This window comes from Dendrobium catenatum, unplaced genomic scaffold (assembly GCF_001605985.2).
Source record: "Dendrobium catenatum unplaced genomic scaffold, ASM160598v2 fragScaff_scaffold_1666, whole genome shotgun sequence".
NCBI classification, from domain to species: Eukaryota; Viridiplantae; Streptophyta; class Magnoliopsida; order Asparagales; family Orchidaceae; genus Dendrobium; species Dendrobium catenatum.
Window position 1 is genome coordinate 637185 of NW_021320128.1, and position 25985 is coordinate 663169.

A 25985-nucleotide genomic window follows, 5' to 3' on the forward strand; every position below is an offset into this window, starting at 1 on the left:
AAATTAAACTTATTTTACAAGATCAAAGATATGTTTTTTCTAAGTATAATTTCCGATTTTCTCAAAATATAATAAGAAGAGAAATAACTTGAAATATGCACATAATACATAAAAGTGCACATATTATATCTATAAATACTTATCATTAGAATTTCCTCAACTTTTGTAAGGAAATCCTCATTTTTCACTTTCATTTATTTGATATGAATATTTCTTTCAAAAAATTATTATCTTATAAGGGTAAATTATATATGTAACTCAGTGCGAATATTAAAATTATAAATTACTATTATTTTGTTTAGTAAAAAAGATAAATATGCATGTTAGTTATCTCAAATGAGTTTGGATGAAATTATAAAAAAATTTAGTTTTATTCAATTGTGAGAATGAAAAATGAAACATAACGTTTAATTGAACATCAGTAGCACGTGCAAGAAAAGAAAGTATCATATTATATAATATATTATAATGTGTTATAATAAATCTTCATAGGATTGGAAAATTGGAATGATAATTGGCTAATCCAACAACTCTTGAAATTTAGATCTCGACATAGCTCACCTTGGTCTATTGGTTGGGAGCCTTGGCTACCAACCAAGATGTCCTGTGTTCTAGTGATATTATGTATGTGATGTGTGTGTGGGTTTGCCTTAATTGACTGAAATATTCCCAAAAAAAGATCTCTCTTTGATTACAATAAGCATTTATGCAATGATATATAGCAATGACGAAGACTTGTTCAACATTAATCTTGAAAGAAGATATATCCACACACTAAGTTTTCTATGTTTTTCTTCTTCAAACCAAATTTTTTGTTCAATTCAATGACAACTTACCCCTTTTTCCTTGCACTAAATTTATGTGGTTGGATTTCCAATATTCTTTGAATATACTGTGACATACATTGTAATATAATGAAAGGAGCCAAGACATGAGATCTCTCTGTAATCTATATGGCATTGCATTTATCTTATTTATTGAGAAAATAGGACCAAATTTTTGTACCGGCTAAACAGCCTCACAATTATATATGTGCAATGCTTATTGAAGTCCATTGTCAATAAATATGGAGTTCAAACTAATTTGAATTATAAATTTGTTAAAACTTGTTATGACAAAAAAATTGAATAAGGCAAACAAGGTTCGTTGAACTTTATTCAAATAAATTTTTAATAAAATTTGAAAAAGATTCAAACTTCCTTCACATGCACTAGTTATGTGAAAAGCCGTCTCTTCACAAACCATCAGTCTTGTTGGTAAGCCCATAACTAGCTCCTATGCAGAACACCCTTATCCTTGCATGTTGATGGTCTTCTCGACGATCCCCAACAATCTCCCATTGTGAATGGTCGCACTTAGCTCCTATGTAGAACCCCCTTCTTCTCTAATGCCGATGCTCATGTCCACAAGCTCCAATGATCTCTTGTTGTGAAATCAAGCATACAACTAGTGCATACATGAAACCTTCTTATCCTCACATGTTGATAGTCCCGTTGGCAAGCCCAATGACATCCCATTGCAAAATAGAGTTCGCCTTAGCTCCTATGCGAAACCCTATTCTCTTCCCACTTTCATAGTCCTATTGGCAGGACCTAATGATCTCCCATTCTGAAATTGAGCCCGTAACTAGAACATACTTGAAACCACATTTTATTCATATGTGGTCCCGTTAGCTAGCCCCAACAACATACCATCATGAAGTCAAGCTCGTGACTAACACTTATGTGAAACACCCTTCTCCACACATGGCCATGATCCCGTTGGTAAGCCTGGCTGCCTATCCATCAAGAAATTAAGCCCAAAGCTAACTCATACATCAAAAGCCTAATTGGTGAGCCTAGGCCATCACGAATTCGAGTCTACAACTAGCTCTTATGTGAAACTCACTTCTCACATTTAGATACTCTCATTGGTGAGCCCTAGCCACCATGGTAGGGCTAGAAAATATATCAAGTGGGGGCACAAATTGATTGTTTTCAAACATTCTCTCTACTTTTTCATCTAATCTTGAGAGCAATATTAATAGTTTTTATTTATACTTCTATTTCAATGGAACATAAATATTAATAATATAAGGCCCTCCTCATCTCTAGCCACCGCATAGCCACATCCAATTATGAATATCATTCTCCTTGTGTGTTACAGTAACACAAAACTCCTAGATTAAAATTAATTCGTAGAACACTAGAATTTGATTTGATTCCAGATTCAAATTCAATTTAATTTTTTAAACAAATTTTGATAAATATGTCAGAATAATTTATTATAGAATTATTTTTTTGAGAATATTATCTTGATAGCACAAACAATGATCTCATTTCTCAAATAGTTAAATATCCAACATGATTGGCATTTAAAATCTCATTCTAATTTATTAGGCGGGATATTAAGTGCTCATAAAACAGGCTTTAAAATATAAATATTTTTCTCAAGAAAAAAAAATCCCCTCTTTTTTGTTTATCAGACGCGGTTCACAAAGCAGTTTCGATTTCATCTGTTCGGAGTCAACATTCGGAGAGGCGCCTTAATGCCATAAAAACGCTGGAAATCTGTCGAACGAAGCTTCAGTGCCATCCAAATCAAGCTACTGCTCTACCGACTCCACAGCTTATCCGCGCTCCGCCCTTGCAGCGGGAACCAATCTTCTCCTCGATCGGCGGCATCCCATTGATCGATCGATCTTCTATAGCTCCTCTCTGCCACCGCCATTTCTACTGTTCCTTGTCAAAGACCGATGAAAGAAGGTGAACAAAGGTCAAATGGAAGGGGATGAGCGAGAGCGAGATAGAACGGGGGAAGAATCACGTGCGAGAAAGCTGACCTTCTTCTCGGGTCTCTTTCGCTGTAGCTTTCTGTCGTGAGAGCCGCCCTTATCTTCTTCTTCGCAAAAAGGAGTAAAGAAGTTGATAGATAGGTCGAGAGAGAGAGTGGGAAGAGCGAAAGAATGATCGGCTGAAGGAGGGGTGCTGGGTTCCGCCGCCCATTGACTTCTTGGATCCACTGTTGCTGCTACATTTTTCAGTGTAGGTTTACCGTCATAACGATTATGCCCAACCTCTGCTTACCTTTTTCTTTCCATTTCTCAAACCTTAACCCCTCGTTTTTTCTTGTATCCAAAACAGTAACCCTGTTTTTTGTTTTTTTGCGCATCTCAGGCACTATTTCACTGGTACAAGGAGGCCATGCTCACGCTTGGGTTTGCCCAAGACCAGTGCTATCAGGTTGTTTTTCTGCTTTTTCTAGTTCTTTATGTGAAGTGTAGGAGACAAGCATCATAGACTTTCGTTTGAAAAAAAAAATAAATAAATAACATCATTGACACCATTGAGCCAAACAAGAAATAACTCTGATGCAATGCAGTGGATGCTAATTTGTATGGTCTGACTGCTATTGACGATGTTTGATGTTTATTAATGCATTGATCTTTTTTTTTTCTGATTGTTTGGTTTTGCTCCTCTTTTCAATTTGTTTATTTTTGTTCTGATAGAGCCTGTTTGGTATACATATTTCATTTTATGAATCTATTTCTCTGTTCATAAATCAAAGTATTCTGCACCACCTTTGGCCTGTTTGGTTGGAACTAATGGTTTACAAAACCGGAGTAGTTCCGGTTTTACCTGAGGTTTCCCGATGAAGATTTTCGTATTAGTTGAATGGAAAATTGTTGAACATCTGGAAGGATGACAGATAGCAATGAGAGCAATCTCTGTGGCAGCAGAGGAGGAGATGGAGGATAAGAGTCATCTGCTGACAATGTGGAGGTAGTTTGAGCATTGATTTGATAGCAAGGAGGAAGAAGAATAATATGAGAGAGGAGCTGTTGAAGAGGAGGCAGTGGAACGGAACGGGAACAAGCGTGGTCAGAGGCATGGTTTAAAATTGTGCAATATGAGGCTCGCCTTGAGGGGGCCCGCCTTTGCGCAATTCTAGTAAAAAGCGACGGGAACAAGCGTGGTCAGAGGAGAAGAATACAAACATTGAGATTGGGGTAGAAGATGGATGTGTGTTTAGTTTGCTCACAAGGGCTTAATAAGCTTGTGTGTTGAATTACAAGTTGATCCCAAACTGGATTGTATTGCTCTGATACCTATGCTAAGTCAACAAATGCGGAAGTCAGTTGCATTTACTTTCATGATTGGGATGATACTGGGAACTTTAGCTGACAAATTAATGCACATTACTTGAAAAATGAACTATATCTATTGCTACTAAAATTACACTCAATGTATTCGGTTTTAGATCTACTCAAAAGATAACCTTTAGACTCTAGGGTTGACCTCCATAATTTAAGTTTTCCTTCAACTCCCTCTCTTGTCTTATCAACGAGAAGAATATCATCAGCAAAAAACATACACCGTGATTCATCCTCTTGCAAATGTCTAGTAAGAACATCCATGACTAAACCAAAAAGATATGGACTTAAAGCTGATGCTTGATGTAATCTAATTGAAATAGAAAAAAAATTGGTCAAACCATCTTATGTTTGAACACAAGTAACAACTTATGCATACATATTCTTAATGGCTTGAACGTAAGCATTATTAACTAGAACTCTCCAGAGCACTTTTCTTAGAACTTTATTATATGAATATCTTTCACCCTGAACTAAATTGCTGAAGCTTCTTTAGTAACATATGTTGAGTTGTTGTTTGTCAGGTCAATTGCTCAGACCTCTAAGTTGCTCTTATTTTGTTAGGGAATTTAAAAATTTTGCTTGTGGTATTGACCAGAAATGTTGGTTTATTTAGTTAAGATGGTTCAGTTACCTTGCTGGTAATGGATGCAGCTTGTAGTTGTTTGATCGTGCACTCCAATTTATTAAATCTGCCATATGATTGCCTTTATGGCTATTTCATTAATGGATTCACGTTTGATTTACTATGGTGTAGTTAATCCTTAAAAAATTTCTCATGCACTCATCCATTTTCAATTTTTCATCATTTGTGGTGTATTCTTTTGATTTATTAACAGGATGCTGCACTCTTCCCTGAATATTATTTGTTTTTGTAACATAATATGCTTGTATGATTCTGAAATGAATTTGGGTCTTTTCTAGATTTGGAAATCCTGATGAGCTCCTAAAATGGCTGTGAAGAACAAATTCAAGTTATTTGCACTTGTGGGAATTGCCTTCTGTGTAGTGTCACTGCTGGTACATCTTCTGCTTGCAGATTATTCAGCCGGGGACATTATACAATACAGGCCAACAGCAGATAAGATTTACCAACATGGAAAGGTACGCCTTTGAACTGACTTTGTAGGTATTCATTCTTAACTTTTGAGTTAAATGAAAGCTATTGATGAAGTGATTGCTGGTGAAACTAGTTCACTTTCCTTGCATCTGATAATTCTTCTAGTTAATAAGTAAATTACTGCTCTTTTTCTGCTCATTTGTTGTTATTTTTTAAATGCTTTGCAGAAGTTTAGATACAGAAAATTATGGGGTTCAATCCAATCTTTGGAGAGCTTACAACCGTTTGCTAACCCTAGAAAAGCTTATCCAGGTATTTATTCATGGTATTGTTGACTTCATTTTATTTTATTTTATTTTGTTTATACTTTTTCTCCGAGTTATGTTGCAATTATGCAACACTACTGTTGCCAGGTCCCAAGTACTTGATGAGAAAAATGGAGGGTTGCGTTAGGTAGTCGAGAACCAGCGTAAAACTTGTCGAATAATCATAACATGAATCCTTTAAGCGAAAAAGGATTCATGTAGCCGACCCCACGTAGTGGGACAAAGGCTTGATGTTGTTGTTGTTGTTGTTGTATGTTGCAATTATGCATAGCAACTCTCAAAAAGTCCCTTTTCTTATCCATCACGGATCTCCATTCATGTGGAATAAGGAGAATGATATGCGGACCTCCATTTTCTTCTTCATTTATAGCAATTAGCTTGCTCTTGGGAATATGGTTATCAGATTAGCTCATTTAAAAAAAAAAAACATTAAAATTTTTGTCCTTTCCTACTTGTTTGATCCCTGAGCCTGCTATGGAAGAAGTGATTTTACCATCTATAAGAAAATTGCATTATGGTATATTTCAAGTCCAATTAAAAAGTTAGCGACTTGATGCAGGACTTACCTTAGAAGCCTCTCCTAAATAGCATTACATGTAAACTGACAGAATTTAGATGACTGGTTTGCTAACTGTTCTTTAGAAATGTGATTGTTTAATGACCCTTGATCATCATGAGGAAGCTGGGAGCGAATCATGAAAAATTTTCTTTTTTTTTTTTAATGAATTTTATTTTAATTGAAACCCATTGATTTTAGTATGAATTAAATGCTCGTATTGCATGTTCAAATGTGGGTAGGTGGGAACAAGGAAGCCTTCATATGCTTATTTCAGTTCGGACTTTATATCACATCTTTCACATGTAGTTGGGATCGGTGAAAAGGCCACATGAGATTTTCTATTATGCCAATTAATTATTTTTATGGCAAGTGTATCTGAATTAATATGCAATGGTCAAGGTATTATTCTTGTATCAACTAGAGGTCATATTTGTCATACTTAAAGTGAGTCCCGTATTTGCAGTTACTGTAAATATTGTTATGCCTTTTAATTTAACTAAGAAACATATAGCTAATGAAGCTTTTCATTGAAGGCTGATCATCAATGCCAAATACAGTTGGATAGAGACTTGCTATATGTAATGCATTTTTGGTTTCTTTCTTCACCGAGACATCTATCTATATCTATGTGCTCAGTTTATTTCGATTTTAGAAATAGCTGCATGGCTATTTGCTTCTTTTTTGGGATGTACAGTCATTACTAGGATCCATGAACTCAGATTCCTTTTAAGGATTGATCCATTTGTCTCACCCAGCGTTACTTAATTTTCTTTTGTAATTTCTCTCATGTTACCTTGTTGTGTTACAGTTCCTGGAAAGCAGAATGGTTTTATATATGCAAAGATATATGGTGGATTTGATCATGTTAAATCTTCGGTAGGCTACCTTCATCAAGTTTTTTTTTTCTTTTTTGGATTTGAATTTCTAAATGTTACGTGGTCACTTTTTCATCATTGTCAGATTTGTGATCTTGTAGCTGTTTCAAAATTGCTAAATGCTACTCTTGTCATTCCTGAGATTCAAGATGGTATTCATTCTAAAGGAGTTAGGTAATTTATGCAAGAGAGTGCCTCAGATGTTAATCAGTCTAAAAAATTGTGTTTTTGTGGTACATATCTTCCAATCTCTGGCTCTCCTACCTTTTTGTTTGTGCTTCACGCAGTTCCAAGTTTAAGAGCTTTTCTTATGTCTACAACGAGGAGCAGTTTATAGCTGCACTATCAAATGATCTGGTTATTGTGAAGAGATTACCTAATGATCTAAGGCTAGAAAGGAAAAGGAATAAGTATCCAACCTTTCCGATCAGATATTTAGCTCCCCCAAGCTTTTATATCAACGAAATATTGCCTAAATTGAAGCAATCAAAGGCTATTGGCTTGCTGATTACTGATGGTGGATGCCTTGAGGTATGATATTTCCATGGTCCCATGCATTTTACATGCTAAGGATGCCAATGCCCAAAAATAATTTTTTTGTTACATGCATTTGCTAATAATGGCATATTTGAACTAATTTGCAATCCCATATACGGTTCTTTCACTGTCATATACATCATCGATATATATCTAGATTACTGCTTGGTAGTTTTTGTTAAAAAGATTCTTTTGAGTGTTTTGCTGTATCAAGTATTGTTTATGGAGTGGTAATGGAGGGAGCATGAAAATAATAAGTTTTAGGATTATATTTGATGATTTTGAGAGTCTATGAATGCTGAGAAAGTAATGAATATAAATGAAAATATCAAAATAGTGAGAGGGCAATGATAATGAATGAAGGTGAGGAAGTTTTATTTTGAGATTGCTTTTGCCTGCCTTACACAGCTTAATTGATTCAAGGGAAGATGTTGATAGGAAATACTTAAATACTTGAGTTCAAGTATTTCCTAGCCAAATCTGAAGTAAAACGAGAAGAAAACTGCTGTTTTCAGTCGAGGACAGCAGCCAAACACAGGAAAACAGCGAGAAATTGCGAGAAAACTTAGAGAAAACTCAAGAAGAAACTTGGATTCCACTAGATAATGAATAAAAATAGCAAAGATACAATTGATCCTCAATTCGAGAGGAGGATCGATCTCTCCCAAATCTCTAGACGCCGCTAGAGCCCAAAGAAAACCTAAATCTAAGAGATCTCAAATTTCAGCCAAATTCAAGATACCCAAACCGAAAATCAACTATTTAATGCATACAAATCAAAAGGAAATCCCTAAACAGTCCCTACATTCAAATTTCCCTATCAAAACTCCAAAAAAAAACTTCTTAAACGGCTCTACGTGGGCTGGTCGGGCCACTCGTTCTTCGCCATGAGGCGGATTCTCCGCCTGTTTTGCGATTTCGCCAGTGAACCGGTCCCGCCTGGACCGGTCTAACAGATGCTTTCATTGATGCTATTGGGGGCACAAGATGGCTGTCCAACATGTTGCAAAAGCAATAAATCATTAATCTCATTCATTAACTTGGTCTAAAAAGGATATAAGGGCTATTTAATTGAATATCATAAAATTAACAATCACTTAACAACCCTTACTGCAAGAACAAGAAGGATGAGAGAAGAATAGCTTTTAACACTTCTTGATTGAAACCCTTGCTAATATCAGTGCTTCAGCACACCAAATAGTATTGTTCATTCCTAGCATTCAGGTTCTTGATTTACAATGGAAGGTAACATCAACAGATGAGGACCCAAACAAAGCGATAAATGGGAGGTGCAGAATACAAGAAACAAAACACGAAAGAGTAAAACGAGCAACCAAATAGAAATAATTGTAGAATGTCAATGCAGAAAAACTTAATACCCATTCTAAGCATGCTGTATGGGCTGACAACTTATGGAGCATGAAAGTGATGGGTTTTAGGAGTTGTTTTGATGGTGGGAATGCTGGGGCAGTTTTAAACATTGAAGAATTGATAAAAGGGCCATGGTAATGGATGATGAAGAGGAACTTTTATCTAGAGAATTCTTCCAACTATTATATCTCATGTAGCTCCCGTCTCATGGAGATGACATCCCACTGATACAAGGATGAAGGGGGATGGGGTTCACAGAACTGCTGGCCAACGACTTGCAAGAGCATGAAATCACAAATCTCATTAACTTTGTCTAAAAAAGGATGCAAGAGCTATTCATAAGAATAGCATTGTTCAAACAATGAAGTGTTGTTTTAATGGTGGCATTGTTGGGGTTATGGGTGTAAACCAGTCAAATCGAGTTTGAGGCACCCCTGACTTGAGTTAGAACTTGATTAATTAATCAAGTTCGAACTCGAGCTTTATTCTATGAGTTCGAGCTCGTTCACGAGTCTGCTCGTTTATTATAAAAGAGAGCAAATGATTATGATCCAGTCAATTTTTATAATAAAATAATAAAAAGAATGAACAATTAGAAGAAAATGATAAAAGAATCACATTATATAAAAACAAATTATAATTTTTAAATATTTTTAACAACTTTGTACTTAAAATCTTGAATGCTAATATATTTTAAGTGCATTTATAGTAATATTTTTTTAAACGAGCTGGCTCATGAGCTAACAGATCGAGTCAGGATTGACTCAAGCTTGCTCGTTAGCTCATCAAGCTTATCTATTGAGCCATTTATTGAGTCGAGTTCGAGCTGATTCACAAGTTGGCTCGACTCACTAATACCCCTAGTTGGGGTATTTATAAGCATGGAAGAAATTGATGAAAAGGTGATGACAATGGATGTTGAAGAGGAACTTTTTCTAAAGAAGTCTCTGAACTAGCTCATAATGCTCCTTTTGCACGGAGATGACATCTCATTGATACCAGAGGAAGGGAGAGGAGGTTCACAGGATTGTTGGCCAATGACTTGCAAGGTTTGAAATTACAAACCTCATCAACTAGGTCTAAAAGAGGATGCAAGAGCTATCATAAGATTAACATGACCCATGATAATGACACATGAATCTTAAAAGAAGAAACAATACAATGTCCTAAGCAATACAGAAAAATACTAAATATTGTTAATATATTTTAAGGCATAATCTAATCGGATATCCAGTAGGGATATGGATGATGACGATGAATGTTTCAAGGGTTGTATTCAAGTGGACTTGGCCACACAGATGTATTGGCATTTACTGTCTGGCATTTGATTCATATGGACCAGAATACTTTCAGTTATATGATAGAAATAATTTAATTTTAAGTTTTTTTTCCTAATATTAGCTAGAGTTGTCTGATGACTTCCATGAGATCATAAACTGCACTTTTCGTTTGCATGAATAGTTTGCAACATCTATAAATTTCCAATTTACACTTTTGATGTATATTTTGCTTCCTTTTGATATTCTAATTACCTTTACTAGGATTCATTTGTCACCTGATTAGGATTAAGGTTTAATGGTTAGAATTTTGAAGGGTGTTTTACGAGTCCGTTCAGGAAATTATTGAAGTTATACTACAAATAAAATATCAAATTTAGAATATTTTAAACATTCCCAGTCTATTTTTCATACGCATTAATTATGTTAATATTATGTGAATAATGCACTCTATATTTATTCAGGAAAATAATTTTGCTAAAATACAAGGACATTTAAAATATCAGGAAATACCATTGATCAAGGAAACCCCTTAAAGATTTAGACACTATTCACCAGGGTTTGAGATTATATAAAGTGAGTTTTGTTCTTAGGCCAATTATAAGTACATCGAAAGCAAGTTTTTGGCGTGATTGATCATTGTCCCATTAAGAAGATTATTATTAGTTTTTCTAGATAATGCATAATTCTTCTGATATGTTACACTTTTCCGCAATTCCTACAGTCTATTCTCCCCCCAGACATGGAAGAATATCAGAGACTTAGGTGCAGAGTTGCATTCCACGCCCTTCAGTTTCGTCCAGAAATCCAGGCACTCGGAAACTTGATGGTGGAGAGGTACTTTTCTGTTCATTTAGTTTGCTGCGTAGTTAATTATAAAATGCACCTTGGTATTGAATTTAGCTTTGACCGCTGGAATAATCCAATCAGTTTCTTTTCACCTTTAGAGTGCATTGATTTACTGCCGTCTACTTATAATGATCTAATATTTCTTTAGCAATAGATTGTACTGCATAACACCTTCCACCCGAATCATGTTGAGTTTGTTCTTTCCAATTTTTGCTGAAGTGGAGATAAGAAAATAGTAGTTTTGTTCATTTAGTGTGTTAATATTGTCGCTAAAAAATTTTCTATTTATTCTAGCTTAATTGGAATTCGTTTTGCAGATTAAGGGCTTCTGGTCGTCCTTATCTTGCTTTTCATCCTGGCCTTGCAAGAGATACCTTGGCATTTCATGGCTGTGCTGAACTTTTTCAAGTTTGTATTTAAATTTAATTACCCATTGATTACTGTTTTTTTCTTCCAATAATCCTGTTTAAGTTGATTATTGTGTTTAGATAGGCCTTCTAGCATTTATGAGTTTGAAGGAATGATTTTTTGTGACCGCCTAACCAAATGTTGTAGAGGTTCATAATTTCATTGACAGTTTATTACTTGGCCTTGTCTAGGATGTTCATACTGAACTCATTCAATATAGAAGGAAGCAGATGATCAAGCGTAGTATTGTTCACGGAAACCTGAGTATTGATTCTGCATCTCAGAAAAGAAAGGGGCTATGCCCACTTCTGCCTGAAGAAGTGAGTTTTTTTCCCTACTTATTGCATCTCTCAATTGTTTGGCTAAACTTGCGGTATTTACGTTCCTAAAGTGTTTCGGTAGTTAAAAAAAAGTGTTTCAATAGCTTGCTCTTAAGCTGGTGCATTTGACACCCATCTTAAAAGACATTAATTCAAAAACTAAACTGTATTGAATCATCATTATCATTATCATCTACGTTGGCCTTATTCCAAATATATATGATGTAATTTACGTGTAAATGCTTAGGAGATTAAAAAATTTCTTGACTTACTAAACTCTTTAATATTATTTTGAAGACAACAAGATTCCAGATGGGTGGAGAAAAGTGTGTTAATTCTTATTTTAGAATAAAGGTAATGCACAAGAGTGTGCACATTATAGATGAATTAAGTTAATGTGTCATACATTAAAATGATGGGAGAGTAATTGAGCATAATTTACAATGTGATACTAATGTTTCTCAAAATTAGTTTGGATTCATGCCGGATAGATCTACAATGGAAGTTATACATTTGCTAAGAGGTTTCATAAAGCAGTACATAAAGAGTAAGGAGGATCTATATATAGTATTTATTGATTTAGAGAAAACATATGATTAAGTTCTAAGAAAAATGCTCAGGGGAGTTCTAGAAAAGAAATGAGTTAATTATTATTTATGTGCGGAATTTTATTGCGTTGATCAATCAGGTTATACCAATATTATGAAAATTGGACCGGACATAGAACCCAAATAAGGAAAGGTTTATACACATTATGAAAAATTCATAATATCTAAATTTATAATTCACATTAAAAAAAATCGCAGCCCAACCAGCTCAAATTTGCGGCCCTAGACCAAATTTGTATTCTAACTCATGTAGTATTCATGCAACTTTTTTTAGTTCTATATTATAGGGGAGTTTGAGGTAGTTTTCTTTATGTAGTATAAAATACATACAACTTACATCAAAGCATATTATGTGAGAATTGAGATGACATGCATATATCATGGTTGAATTCATCTTCATATCTAATGAAAATATTTTAAAAATTTTAAAAGGATTTAATAAACTAAAACATATTATTTAAAATTTTATTAAAATAAAATTAAATATTTTATAGAACCGTCCGATTCTATAAAATCGGAACGGTTCGATTGTTTTTTGATCGAACCGATGGTTCAAAGTAGTTGAAGCTGGTTTGATGCAAACATGGCTTTTGAATTTGACCGGATCGGTAACTTGGCCGGTTCACGGTTGAGCTTAATTCAGTCTGTCGAGCTCGCTGGAGGGTTGCAGGGAGGTCCTCCCCCTATTTGGTTTGGGTTCTTTAGAATTTTTTTTTGTACAATGACCCTGATGCTATGCACTCGAGCGTCTCGGTGCTGCATAATTTGCTTGAAGAAAAACTAAGAGCAGAAGCATTACAATGTTGCTAGGGAGCACTGCGGCGTTGTCAGATGGACTATAGGCAAAAGGTTAAGCGCCGCGACACTCAAACTTGGTACTGTAGCCCTGCGAAACGAGCTGAGAATTTTCTTTCTTGTTTTTCCTTATGAGTTATGCCCCTTGGTGATATCTCTTTGTTTGTTCTTGAGTAAGAACGGTGCAAGGGTGAAGAGAAGCAAGGAGAGAGTGAGAGAGATTTGTATAAATTTCTCCCAATTTTTATAGTGAATTTCTTGGTGTGATGTGGCTCCATGACTTTTTCCCGTTTTCGGATTTTTCCACTTTAAATCTTGGTGTTCTTTATTTTTTCTGCATTTTATCTTTCTTGTTTGTGTTTGTTGCTTGGTTTACTTCACCCAACATTAACAATGTTATATCAAGTTATTAAGGATATATCTAAGAGAGTTGTTAATCTTTCTTAAATTCAACATTAATAATAGTTGCAAAGAATGATTCAATCTTTGGACTTATATCAATTAGAGCTTATTGAATTGACTATTGCGCTCAAATCTTAGGTTTGTGAGCTATGAATGACAGTTTGGTCTTTAGACTTATTGAACTGGAATTTAATATTCCTGCTCAATCCTTGATTTGTTGAATTTGACATTTGTATGCTGATTTGCTTATTCGAGCTTGAATCAACACAAAAACTAGACTTCGAGATTTATGGGCTTATAATTGTTTAACCAATTTAGCTCCTTGAGCTTGTTGAACTGATTACCCGTTGCCTTTATCCTTGAATTTATTAAGCTGGACCTTACACATAAGAACTGGCTTTACTAATATAAGTTATTGAGCTAATGTGGATAGCTTGGCCTTTGGAATTCATGAGTTTGAATAATAGCTTAGCCAATTATATATATATATATATATATATGAGGTTATGGCTATTTTTAGGAGGCTTGGGCCTTATGCCCTTCATTTTGGTAAACTGATTGGCTCTCCCAATATATTGTTCACCAGGTATTTACAAGAGGCTTAGACTTAGGCTAAGTATTGTCATCAAAGAAGGATATAAACCATCTAGTGTCTGAGATTGCCTCCAAATGTTACCATGGATGAAAGTAAATGATTGAAAGGATTTATTAGGATGACTAAGGTGGCTATTTCAGGTGTGATTAGATAATCGGCAAATTTTACAATATTAGGATTTGTATTTGTGAATAAAAAGGGTAATAATTTTTTTAGATACATGAAATTTGGATGAATAAATCTAAAGTGCCATAGAATTATAGTACTTTCCTTAGAGAAGATATATAATGAGCAGGTTTCTTTTGTCTTTTAGTATTTCCTTCAACATTCAAAAGGTTGAGGCTATCATTTTCCTTTGTATTGTCAATTATCTTTCCTGTGATCATATTGTAGAATTTACAACGAGTAAGAAGAAATTTTGTTGTATGTTTCGTATCTTTTGTAATTTTAGTGATTGATAATAGATTGCAAGAAAGCTTAGGAATCAAGCATTTGTTTAACTTTCATTATAATTTTGTATTTATTTTAATATGACGAATGACAAAATATATAAAAATAAATTTATAATCTCACATACATCTTAATACCCAAAATGCGCTCACATTTAACTGTTGGGGTTGACTATTACTTTTGCCCTTGGGATCAAATTGAGACATTTTATAATAGTTGAGGGATTAAATTGGGACATTATGAAAGTTTGAGGTTAGATAGGGTATTTACTAATAGACAGAGTCTATTTTGAACTGTTACTTGATATTATGATGTTTTTTTCATGATCATTCACATGTGAATTGAAAATATATTATAATTTTACAAGAAAGCTATATATATACATATATGCCAAATTTATATTCATGCCATATATCTTTAAAAAATTGGTACGATCCATGCCCCGGTTTCTGTGCTCATGCATCATAGAAGATAGTCTCATGGTTGTTTTCATTTTGATCTTCCAAGTAAAAATTTTCAAAAATAGCATTTGTATATTTCCTATATCCTCACATTTGAATTAGATTAAGTTTCTAAATGCACTTTCTTATTTTCTCACCTTTTGTATGTCTAATTTCTCCTCAATATCTAACCTATTTTGCAAACCATCAAAAGCTATAGCATTGGCTTTACTTACCATGTTCCTTGCAAAATTCCAAGCTTCATTGTAATGTTCATATACTCATATGTCTCTATAGTGTCTATATTTTCATTATTTTAAAGCTCTTTTTTAATTAATCTTTGTACCTCTGCACTTCTACTTTGGAGTCTTCTATAATTTATGTACGCATATTTCTAAAATCTCATTAAACTAATATGATAATTCTTCTATTGTAAATTTGTAATTATTCATTTTATCTAACATTAAAGTTGGCCCAGTTTTAAGTTTTAGTTTGTTCTTTTAACAACATATCTAAGTTCTGTTAATGAAAGATGTACTTGAACTGTCTAAATTTATGTATCTTTGAATGTTCTTATATTTTCTGGGTGTTTGATGTACTTCATAGCATTAATTAGAATCAAGTTACCTGATGCATCATGTATGTAATGTTGAAGTCGTGTATAGTTTGCCTGGTTAATTTGGATTTGTATAAAATGCTTGATTGATTTTGATTTACACCATTAATACTGCCGCTTCTGAGTAATATTATTTTGGCTTAGCCAATTCAAAATTTGGTCAAAACTTGAACTCATCCTTGCAATTTTCAGGTTGGTCTTCTCCTTCGAGCAATGGGATATCCTCCAGACACAATAATTTATTTGGCCGGCGCGGAAATGTTTGGTGGCCAAAGGGTTCTAGTCCCATTACGCGCTCTATACACAAATTTGGTCGACCGAACTTCTTTGTGTAGTAAGACTGAGTTATCCAAGTTATTAGGTCCAGAATCCCCTCTTCCTTCAAATCTGCCTATGCCAATTCCACAGAAAAGCAAGAAACAACTCATTGAAGAGTGGAACAAAGCTGGGCCTCGACCGCGACCTCTCCCTCCACCACCTGCTAGACCATTTTATCAATATGAGAAGGAAGGCTGGTATGGCTGGATTGCTGAGAGTGACATTGAACCAGACCCTTCAGCAATAGATCTGAGATTGCAGACACACAGGTTGATTTGGAATGCTCTAGATTATTATGTTTCTGTGGAAGCTGACGTATTTTTTCCTGGATTTCATAATGATGGTAGTGGTTGGCCTGATTTCTCTAGCTTAGTCATTGGCCATCGGTTGTACCAAATGGCCTCTTCAAGAACTTATCGCCCTGACAGGTAACACTAACATTTAATTGTCAATTACCTTATTTTCTCCTAAATGGTAGTAGGTAGTTTGTGTGAATGAAGAATTATCATATTAGTTTAACACCTTAGATAGTAGTTAAATTGAGTTGAATGAAGAATAAGGATTTATAAAATATACTTCAAATAATTTGGATAAAATTAATGACAGACAATGACGATGACATTGATCCAATAATATTTTACTTGACAAAGAGTTATAATTCAGCAAACTTGATTTTATGCCCTTTATGTGATAGAGACTTAGTTTTCTAGTTTTAAGGTTTAAAATTTACTTGCCTACTTTAAGGTAAATGCATCATAAGGCATTTTATGTCTTGATTAGTTACATATTATTTTTATTTAATTTAATTGTCCCTATCTAAATATACGGTGGATCATACCTTACATTCAGCTTAAGATGCCTGAAAAGAAACTTGCTTCTTGCCAAACAGTATGTGATCTGTTGTCATGTGGTTCAATGGATTTGTTATAGATTATTTAAACGTACGATGTGTTTAAATGATTATGAGGTGAACGTCAGATATGCTATATAACCATTCGGTATATTAAAGTATGAACGTACTGAAATACAACTTAAAAATAGAGTGATGCATTCTTTTTGGCCGCGACTGTAAGGAGAAATTATTCTGTACGGAGGCCGGGCGCAGCTCTACGTACGGAGGCGAATCAGGTGCAGCCACACCAGCGGTACCGAGCGAAGGTGTGATGTGGCGCATTCTGGTTGGTCTCTGGACAGTGTTCGGCGTCCGCATAGAATAATTTATCCGACCGAAGTCCATTTGACTTCACAATATGTGCTGTTACTTGAAGATGCCATTTTTAAAATTCTGTATTAATTTATTTTTTTGTCCGCTATTTTACATTTCTAATAATAATAATAATTATTTATTTTGATTATGTTTAATGCACATGCTATACTTTGCTTCATTCAAGTAAATGCATATAATCTATAGCAACTTTGAGACAGTCGTTCTTAGTATGCTTGACATATTTGTGCTCTTCTACCATGCATACTATTCTTTTCTTTTTATTATTATTTTTTTATGGTTTTTATCATCCGAGACTATAATAGATTCAATTTTAAGATGAAGTGTGTAAATTTTTTCCATTTCACCTTACAGCAGCATGATTTTAAATTTTTCAATTTCTTTTGGAAAGTAGATGCGATTAAGAAACCTTGTTTTTTTGGTAATTTTTTAACATGAATAGATTTACCCCTATCGCAGAAAAACACTTGCGACGCTATTAGATTCAATCCGCGACAACCTTTATCATCCCAAGCATAATTGGACACTCTTAGTGCGTGAACATCTCAACAATAGTTTAGGTGTCAATGGCTTGATAATGGAGGCCCAGATGTCCAAACCAAGATCATTTCTGTCCCATCCCCTACCAGAATGCTCCTGCAGAGCATCAAAAACTTCTGAAGTTCAAAAACTTGTCAAAGGTCCCAATGGCGAAATCTTGTTTGGCGGCGAAGAAAGATGTCCCGAATGGATGGTTCGCGGCCTTAATTTGGTTCTTTCGGAATCCGGCAATTCGAAAGATGAAGGTGATGAGATTCCTGAAGATGAGATAGATTTGGAGAGCGAGCAGGATGTCGGCGACGGAAGCAGACCGGAATTGACCAGACCTATTGAGCAGGATGAAGAAATAGATCCAGACGATTAGGCCCCCAAAAAAATGACAATTTTCAAAACCCATTGGTTCAAAGCATCAGTAAAGAACGCCTTGAGGCCGCGGCGCCTGCTTTGATTCTCTGATACTAAGGATTGCTCACATAGACCCAAAAAATGAAAGGAATCTAATCATTTTTTCCTATCTTTTCAGAAGATCTGTGAAGCGCCAATAGCTGCATAATCTGTACATTTCTAACTCCATTCAGTTCAATTCATGGTGTAAGAAATGGTCATTTACTGGTAGGCAATTTTGGTACTGCCCTAATGCTGTATCTGATCCATAAATTGTTTGTGAAATTTATCTTTCAGGCTTTATGTAGAGGATTGAATACCTCCTCTGATATTTGATGATATTTTTGGCCATTTTTGAAACTGAAATAAAGTTTATATTTTTCTTATAGTTTTGGCCATTTGATTAGAATTTTGTAATCGAATTTTCAGATGAATGAAATAAATGATTAATCAATTAAAATTTATCTTAATTTAGATTGAATAATTTTGAGATTCATTTTAACTAAATTTGAATGAGAATGTCATACTTTCAAACTTTTGAATCTGATGATTAAAGCCATGTTTAATGTTTCATGATTATGTTTGTTACTTTCTTAGGCAATTGAGTCTTATTCTCTCGTAATAATGAGTTTTACTCATTCATACTAATTACAATATGCCAAATTAAATTATAATTTTAGCATTTTTTCTACACTTGCTGTGGAATTCTCTCGTGACATTATATTGATATGTGAACAATAAAAAATAAGAAAACTAAAGAGACGGAAAATAAAATCCCAAATGTTAGTATTAATTTTTGTTTATTATATTATTAAAGTAAAATTTAATTATTAAAGATCTCAAAACAGTTATATTTATTTGAAAAACGCAGCGTAGAGTCTGAAGATCAACTAGAATGCGTCATATCAACGGTATCGAGCTGCGATACCGAGTACAGGAATGACATGACGCATTTTGATTGGTCTCTAGGCGACGTTCGACGTCTGCACAGAATAACTAATCGCTTTTAGCAGAGAAAAATATAAATCCTGAACACCCTTCAAAGATCTTTGCACCAATTTATTTACTCTTAAGACAGAAATGGTTGTATTGTAGTTTTAAAATTAAAAATTTCATTCCATTACAATCAACCAAAGTGGGAAGCATTTGCACTTATAATGAAATAAATTAGCAGTTAAGATCAACTTGTCAAATCCAATCATACTGTTACTGTTAATAATCAGCTACATAATTATATAAAAATCTTTGTCCAAAATTACAGTAACTCACATAAGCACTTGACCAGCGCCTGCAGCCTTCTTTATGGTTTTGATATTGTACAATCCAGCGCTGTCATCTTAAGGAAAATGATGAATTTCTGCCTAAACAACAAATGTTGAACAGAAATGTTAGAAGCTCCATCCGAAGTATTTTTACAAATTTCCATATTCTCTCACTTCATGATAAAAAGGAGAAATTATTGTGTACGCAGTCCGAACGCAGAATTGTATTCGGATGCTGCGTACACACTGCTTATTTCACTGCGTATTTTTTAATACATTATGTTTTCTACGTATTTTTTGCGTATTTTTTGTGTATTTAGTGAGTATTATTTATTTGCTAATTATTTACCACAAAAAAATTATGTCTCAAAAAATACGCAACAAATTAAGCAGTGTACGCACATTCGAACACGTTCGGATTGCGTACACAATAATTTCTGGATAAAAAGAGGGATCAAAGCAAACGGACATTTGAGTAATTTAAGACCAGAGTGAAATTTGAATGCACCAACTATTTTAATTAATTGATTTCAAACTTGTGTTGGTTTTGATAAGAAATTCCATGGCTGCAATAACCCCGCCGAGAAATTATTCTGTGCAGAGACCGGACGCAGAATGATGTCCAGAGATCAATTAGAATGCTCCAAGTCAACGGTACTGAGCCGCCTTACCGAGCACAGGGGTGACGTGGCGCATTCTAGTTGGTCTTTGGACGTCGTTCGGCATTCACACAGAATAATTAATCCTCCAATTGAATGTGAAAGAAACTCTTATCAGGAATTTCTAAAAGAAATTAATAAAAAAAAGTCTTTATCACAATTCATTTTTAAATTGAGATTTGCGATTACAAATTTCTGACATTGAATGATAGAGATTTATAACCCAAAAAACAGAAATCTTATAAGGAATTCCTTTTAGGACACAGTGCTGACACAAAAATGTGTAGGAATTCCTTTTAGCTACCTGCAATTATTTTGAGATAGTGGCTATTTCTAAAAGGGCATAATCCTGGCACCCTTCATATCAATAAGCTAGTAAGCTTCTCTTCCATATACCTTCCCATTGATGGATGAATATCTTAATTTAGGTTGAATTTGCTGCTAATAGGGGCATATAAAAAGATTGCAGTAGGTGTTCAATAATGTCAGCTCAACAATCAGCTCAATACAAGTTGATTTACTTGACTAGCCAAACAAAACATGATCTTGAGGGTGTTTGTATGCGTCCATGTATTATTATTGTATGTGTTATATATATATGTATGCCCTAAGGAAGATAATCCATGACTAGATGGAATTGTACGATTTAGTGAGTTGAAACTATAGAGTGTCATCATGGATTTGTTATTATCTTGAGTCCTTTTATCTTTGAGTATGATATGCTAAGAGATTTAGGGCTAAGTTTTCAACCTTTTTTGTGAGTCCTCTCTCCTTGTTGGTTGTGGAGGAACGCACAGATTAGAGAGGAGAGATTCTTGATTCTTCTTTTACGTCCACTAGGGTGGTTGCTTATGCAGCTCCCAAAAATAATGATTCTGAACAACACTTATATTATTCCTAATTACCCATTAGAGCATTTCAAAGTTATTTAGAGTGAGGATGGAGACTTCTAGAGTAAGTTAATGAATTGGAGCATGCTCGTAGAGCCCTTGGTTATTTTCCCTTATGTGAGTATTTTTCTTCCTTTGATATTGTCAGCTTGGCTTAGTGATGAAAAACAAATCCCATTTGAACATGACAAACTTTAAATCATTTGAAAAATGCACTTGACCACATGAATATGAATATATTTTTATATTAATGTAATCACATAGCAATTGTCAATACTTCAAAATTGGCATTCACAATATCATAGATATATATCATTCAACATCATAAGACAGGCTAAATGTCTTGGGATTTCTATGTAGATGGAGAACATATTAGTCAACATCCATATAAAACCTCAAGTGAACTAATCAAAGATGAAAAGAAAAGTCTTTCCTAGTGGAGTTGCTAGAAATTTGATCGCTAAAAAACATAATCCTTTGATTCTCAAACTGTAAGGACTCAATATAAGGTTTTCTTGAGATAGATTAATGTATGAGAAAGTGGCAAGTTATAAACAAGAGGAGTATCATGTACAAAATAGTGATGGAATGGCATCACATCTTTTTATAACATACAACACTGACATGGCATGAAAAAATTCTATCATAAAGGGATGCCTAAACCTGCTTCCAAAAGTAAATTAAAGTAACGAGGCATAGCTATCAGCAAAAAAATATTTATCCTTGTCGTGAGAAATTAATAAAAAATACCTCATAAATGAATACGGTGAGTGGCATCACAAGTTGATTTCTTCTTGAACATGTAATGGAATGTTATTTCTCCTCAATCTTATATTTGCGGTTCAGGTCACCCAATTTTAGCTTCATCATCAACTAAATTAGGTTCTCTGGAGGATACCCGGACTGCTTTTACATCGCTCTTGCTTTGTTTCTCCTTGTTGGCAACTGAGCTTTCTCTCACTGGACGAACTAATCTCCGAATCATTTCCTCAGCTTTAGCAGGGACTGAAGTAGCTTTCCTGGTAAAAACAGACTTCTTTGAAAGAATCTTGCTTTCCCTGGTATTCACAGACTGTACAGACTTCTGCTCAATTGATTCAACTCTGACAAAAGCTACTTTTGAGGCAGTGTTAACAGAATCATTTTCCTCTTCACCCAAGCTTGTTTGATTCTTAGAAACAGTACTCTCAGGGGTTGCATCAGGAAGCAAAGCACGACGGCTCAGTCGTAGTTGTCCCTTTTCATTTACCTGGATCAAAAAAAGTATAAGAAACATAAAAGAGCATTAAGTCATAACTGCCTGGATGACATCCAAGAAAACTATTTCATTTTTTTCCAAGAAAACTATTTCATTTTTTTCCTTCCAGATTCCCTGATATGTTCTGAATTTGCATATACAGAATAAAGTAAATCATCAAAGCTTAATTTACAAAACCCGCCCATTATGCAGGTTTCATTTACAGGAAGACATGAATAGTGTTGAGGAATCATATTTAGAAATTCAATTTGACGGAACTGAGCACTAGAACTCGGATAAAATTATTGGTTTCAATAAAAAGTTTGGAATACTTAGGTTTAAGGAAAATTTTGTTCAATTTATACAAAAATGCCTCATAAATGCACTCTGAAGACAGTTAAAACACAAATATGCAAACAAACAAATATTCATAGATGCAATCATAGTTATGCAGATAAGACACCCTTCCTTTCACACACACTCTCTCTCTCTTCTAGAAATGCAGGTGCAATTATTCAGTTCTCAATGACACATTCAAATACTTAAACTAGTTAATATTTCAACCATATACATCTGCGCTTTAAGATAATGCAGAGCTTTGTTACCATCTTTAAGATAGTGCAGAGCTTTGTTACCATATTTATATGGTTTAATTCTAGGTTACAGAGAAATTGTACCTGCATCTTGTTAAAAGCATAGTTACGTAGTTCTGTTAAGCTTTCATTATTTAAGCATGGTTTTATTGCCATATTTATGGATTATATTGAAAAAGTGCTCTAATATTAAAATAACTAAATAGATTGTTAACAAGATGCAGGAACTATTTCTCTGTAACATAGATTTAAACCATACTTGTGGTAACAAAGAACTGCATTAGTTTAGCAAGTCAAGTCGAAGCTTCTATTAATGCAAGATTGCTTGAGCATTGGATAAATCACCAAGATTTATAAAACTTCATGAGCATTACAGCCAAATGATTTATAGGTTTGCAAATTGAATTAATTGACCTTGTGGACTCCTATTTACCTGCTTAGGAGGATCGGATTCAAATTTATTGACCAGCGCAGCATCCCTAGACGTCACGTGTGTACTAATAACACGCTCGTCGGGGCCCATCGGGTTTTGTGATTGCATTTATCCCTTGTGTACCTATGTGTATACAAACAACGGTGCACATGCAGGGGTACTTGAAATATTTTAGTTGTGCAGATAATTGTCATTTGAATGCACACAACATTTCATTTGAGAGTTTATACATGCCTTCTGTCCGCTAATACGAGTGTTGCGGATCCGGTGGCAGTATTATCTAGATGTCATCAGGCATTTCATCATTTAAATGTTGACTCCCCTTTTCTCATTCACCAGGGAGGTCTTTCTGGACTTTGAAGTCAATGGCCACAGATTTGGAAAAAACTCTTTTTAAAATCTTCAGTTTAGTGGACTTGTTACTTCCGGTGTTTGCGAACACCAGAACTGTTTTCTTCTTAAGTATAGGACTAAGAAGAAACTTTAGAACACCAGGAAATTTAGTTCTAATTTGTTCAAACATCTCTTTCCTTCTGCCAGGGGGTGTCCTTTTTCGTACATCAAGTTATCCTCAAACCCGACATACTTTGCAGTATTTTAATCACCGCTGTCATAAGTGATGTATGCACTTGTGTCCACAGGGGTTCATTGTACTTAATATTACCCACTGTTGTTATCCACAAATATTCATTTGCAGAGGACTGCTGTATCCACTACGACCTTCTGGAAGTATTCGTAGGAGACCCATTGTTCCTACATTATATCCACCTTTCACCAATCTAAGGTGGTAGGTGATGTTCGTGTGTAGGGACCGATCTTATGCCATCAATTAACAGTGCTGCCTTCTTCGATCAACAGGGATTGTCATAGGAGTTCATTACATCATGCTTATACACGTTTGTGATGTATTGCAGAATTCCTCACATTTGCTCACAAACATGTATCGAATGTACAACAGACCTCCTACAAAGGATCGTAGGCTTTTGCATTTGGCATAGTCACTTTGTATCTTGCTTGTGGACAATAAATTGGGTGTACCACGAGTCCTCCACAATGGCCCGTGGATACTTACATTTGTTATAATCATTTGGTATTTTGTTCGTAGATGAAACTTCACATACATGAAATACTTTTTTTTTACGACGGCTCGTAGGAATTTGGATTCGTCGTAGCCTTATATCTTTGCTTGTGGAGAATAGATGAACTTGTGTCCATAAAGGATTTACTACACTTACTATGTATCCACTATTGTTATCCACAAGTAATTTCAGTGTTCGTCGTGGAAGATAGATGAATCCATATGTTTGTTGACCTTCATTGCTTACAAGTATCACTACTTTGATCTATGAGCAAGTGGTTGTATGTATGAAGAGCCTTACATCATTGCCTGTAGGCACATTATAACATTTCTCGTTCAATCATCGCATGGATGTCAACTTGATTGGAGAGCTTGAGTCACTTTAATTTTATCACTTCTTGCCCCGACGATGATTCTTATCGAACATACATCCTCCATTTGATCTCGATTGAGTAACCATGAATGTCGATCAATACTTGGATGACGATAGTTTGCTATTTGACTGCGCTTTCATTTAATTTTTGTTTGCATGCCAAATCCCTCCACTTGCACATGAAGTGTCACAATTATTTCATGTTCCTTGTGGATTGTTCAAATCTCAAGTTCAAGCTCTTATTCCAATTTGAGTTCAGATTCAAGTGTAGTTTCTTTTCATTTGTTTGAACATGAGTCCAAGCTCAAGTTCGAGTTCAAGTGCACAAGTTCACAGGTCCTTTGTAATATTCAATCCAGTTCAAGTTCATAAGTCCCTTGTGGTCCAACTCAAATTCTTGTTTGAGTTCAAATGATCGAATCATGTTCAAATTCAACTCAAGTTGAGTCCAATTTCATTATCACTTGTTACAAGTCCAAACTTATGTTCGATTTCATTTAAATTTGAGTTCATTTAAGTTTGATTTAGGCTCGATTTTATGTTCAGTTTATTGTCCAAATCAAGTCTTCTTTGTTCAAAAAGTTCACGTCCTCAACTCCATTGTTCATTCTCATTTGAGTCCAGGTTCTTTGTTCTTTTGAGTTCAAACAGGTCCGAATGCAGTTATATTTTCACCCGAAATTTCAGCAGCCTCCCAGCGTCTTCCCCGCTCAGGGGAAAACTACGGAAAAACTGAGCCTCCCGCCGCGCTAGAGAAAAGCGTGTACGGTAGTTGCCCTCTTACGAGGACACCGCGGCCGTGAAATCTTTATCCCCCACCATGCCAGAGAAAGGCTGTATGGGTCTTCGGTACCTGTTACAAGAGAAAAGTAGTTGTGCGGGTACTTATGAATATCCCGGTCTCGCCGTAGACGCCACACCGGGTTCCCATCTCACCACGCTAGAGAAAAGCGTGTATGAGCGGTTTGCCGGCTCGACACGAACATCGAGAACAAGATTTTGGAGCCGAGGGGTTGCTCGTCTACCTCGTCGTAGGTGTCGCGCCGGGTTCCCTTCCCACCATGCTAGAGAAAAGCATGTATGGGCGGTCTGTCAGCCCGACATGCACGTTGAGGTAAGGCGAGGGATTAAGTTCAGAAAGTAATACCTTTGGCGGCCGATGGGCTAACAGTTTGGAGGGCACGTAAATCGAGGCAAGGGAAGAGGGAAAGCATCCTCTTTTTATTTATACTTATTTTTTATTATAATTAGCATTAATTAATTAAAATTAATTAACTAATTATTATTATTTTTAAGTAGTCATTTATAAAATAATTAATTAAAATTCATTAAAATTAATTAAAATGATAAGTTATAATTAATTTAAAATTAAT

General features: G+C 34.9%; 2 protein-coding genes across 8 annotated transcripts in view; one reads left to right on the forward strand and one right to left on the reverse strand.

Annotated features, from left to right (window-relative positions):
- The first annotated feature begins 2475 nt into the window (after positions 1 to 2475).
- LOC110096180 (protein EMBRYO SAC DEVELOPMENT ARREST 30) lies at positions 2476 to 18475 on the forward strand. Of its 2 annotated transcripts, XM_020821981.2 has the most exons (12): positions 2477 to 3023; positions 3156 to 3221; positions 5057 to 5236; positions 5420 to 5504; positions 6886 to 6953; positions 7038 to 7126; positions 7240 to 7483; positions 10862 to 10974; positions 11304 to 11394; positions 11586 to 11714; positions 15813 to 16366; positions 17623 to 18475. In XM_020821981.2, exons 3-12 carry the CDS (start codon positions 5084 to 5086, stop codon positions 18065 to 18067), a joined length of 1971 nt encoding a protein of 656 aa, XP_020677640.1. In that variant the 5' UTR covers positions 2477 to 3023; positions 3156 to 3221; positions 5057 to 5083; the 3' UTR covers positions 18068 to 18475. The 2 variants fall into 2 exon arrangements, with proteins under 2 accessions (XP_020677639.1, XP_020677640.1); XM_020821980.2 differs by having other exon boundaries at positions 2476 to 3023; positions 6886 to 7126.
- A 748-nt stretch (positions 18476 to 19223) lies between these two features.
- Positions 19224 to 25985, reverse strand: part of LOC110096178 (probable polyribonucleotide nucleotidyltransferase 1, chloroplastic) — a 69282-nt gene continuing 62520 nt past the window's right edge. For 3 of the 6 annotated variants that reach the window (XR_003703256.1, XR_003703258.1, XR_003703259.1), the window contains 2 exons: positions 21649 to 22147; positions 19224 to 19448 (listed from right to left, as the gene is read on the reverse strand). Coding sequence is in view for 1 of the 6 variants with exons in the window: in XM_028701284.1 (XP_028557117.1) it covers positions 21746 to 22147 (402 nt within the window). In the remaining 5 variants the exon portion in view is untranslated. Of the gene's footprint in view, positions 19449 to 21388; positions 22148 to 25985 lie in introns of those variants that run through there. The other 3 variants (XR_003703257.1, XM_028701284.1, XM_028701285.1) reach the window with 3 other exon arrangements.

Bases quoted from the DNA above. Each gene is read 5' to 3' on its own strand.
- LOC110096180 (XM_020821980.2), top strand. From the start codon at position 5,084: ATGGCTGTGAAGAACAAATTCAAGTTATTTGCACTTGTGGGAATTGCC. The intron at 5,505-6,885 runs GTATTTATTCAT...GTTGTGTTACAG, and splicing joins CCCTAGAAAAGCTTATCCAG to TTCCTGGAAAGCAGAATGGT. The intron at 7,127-7,239 runs GTAATTTATGCA...TGCTTCACGCAG, and splicing joins ATTCATTCTAAAGGAGTTAG to TTCCAAGTTTAAGAGCTTTT.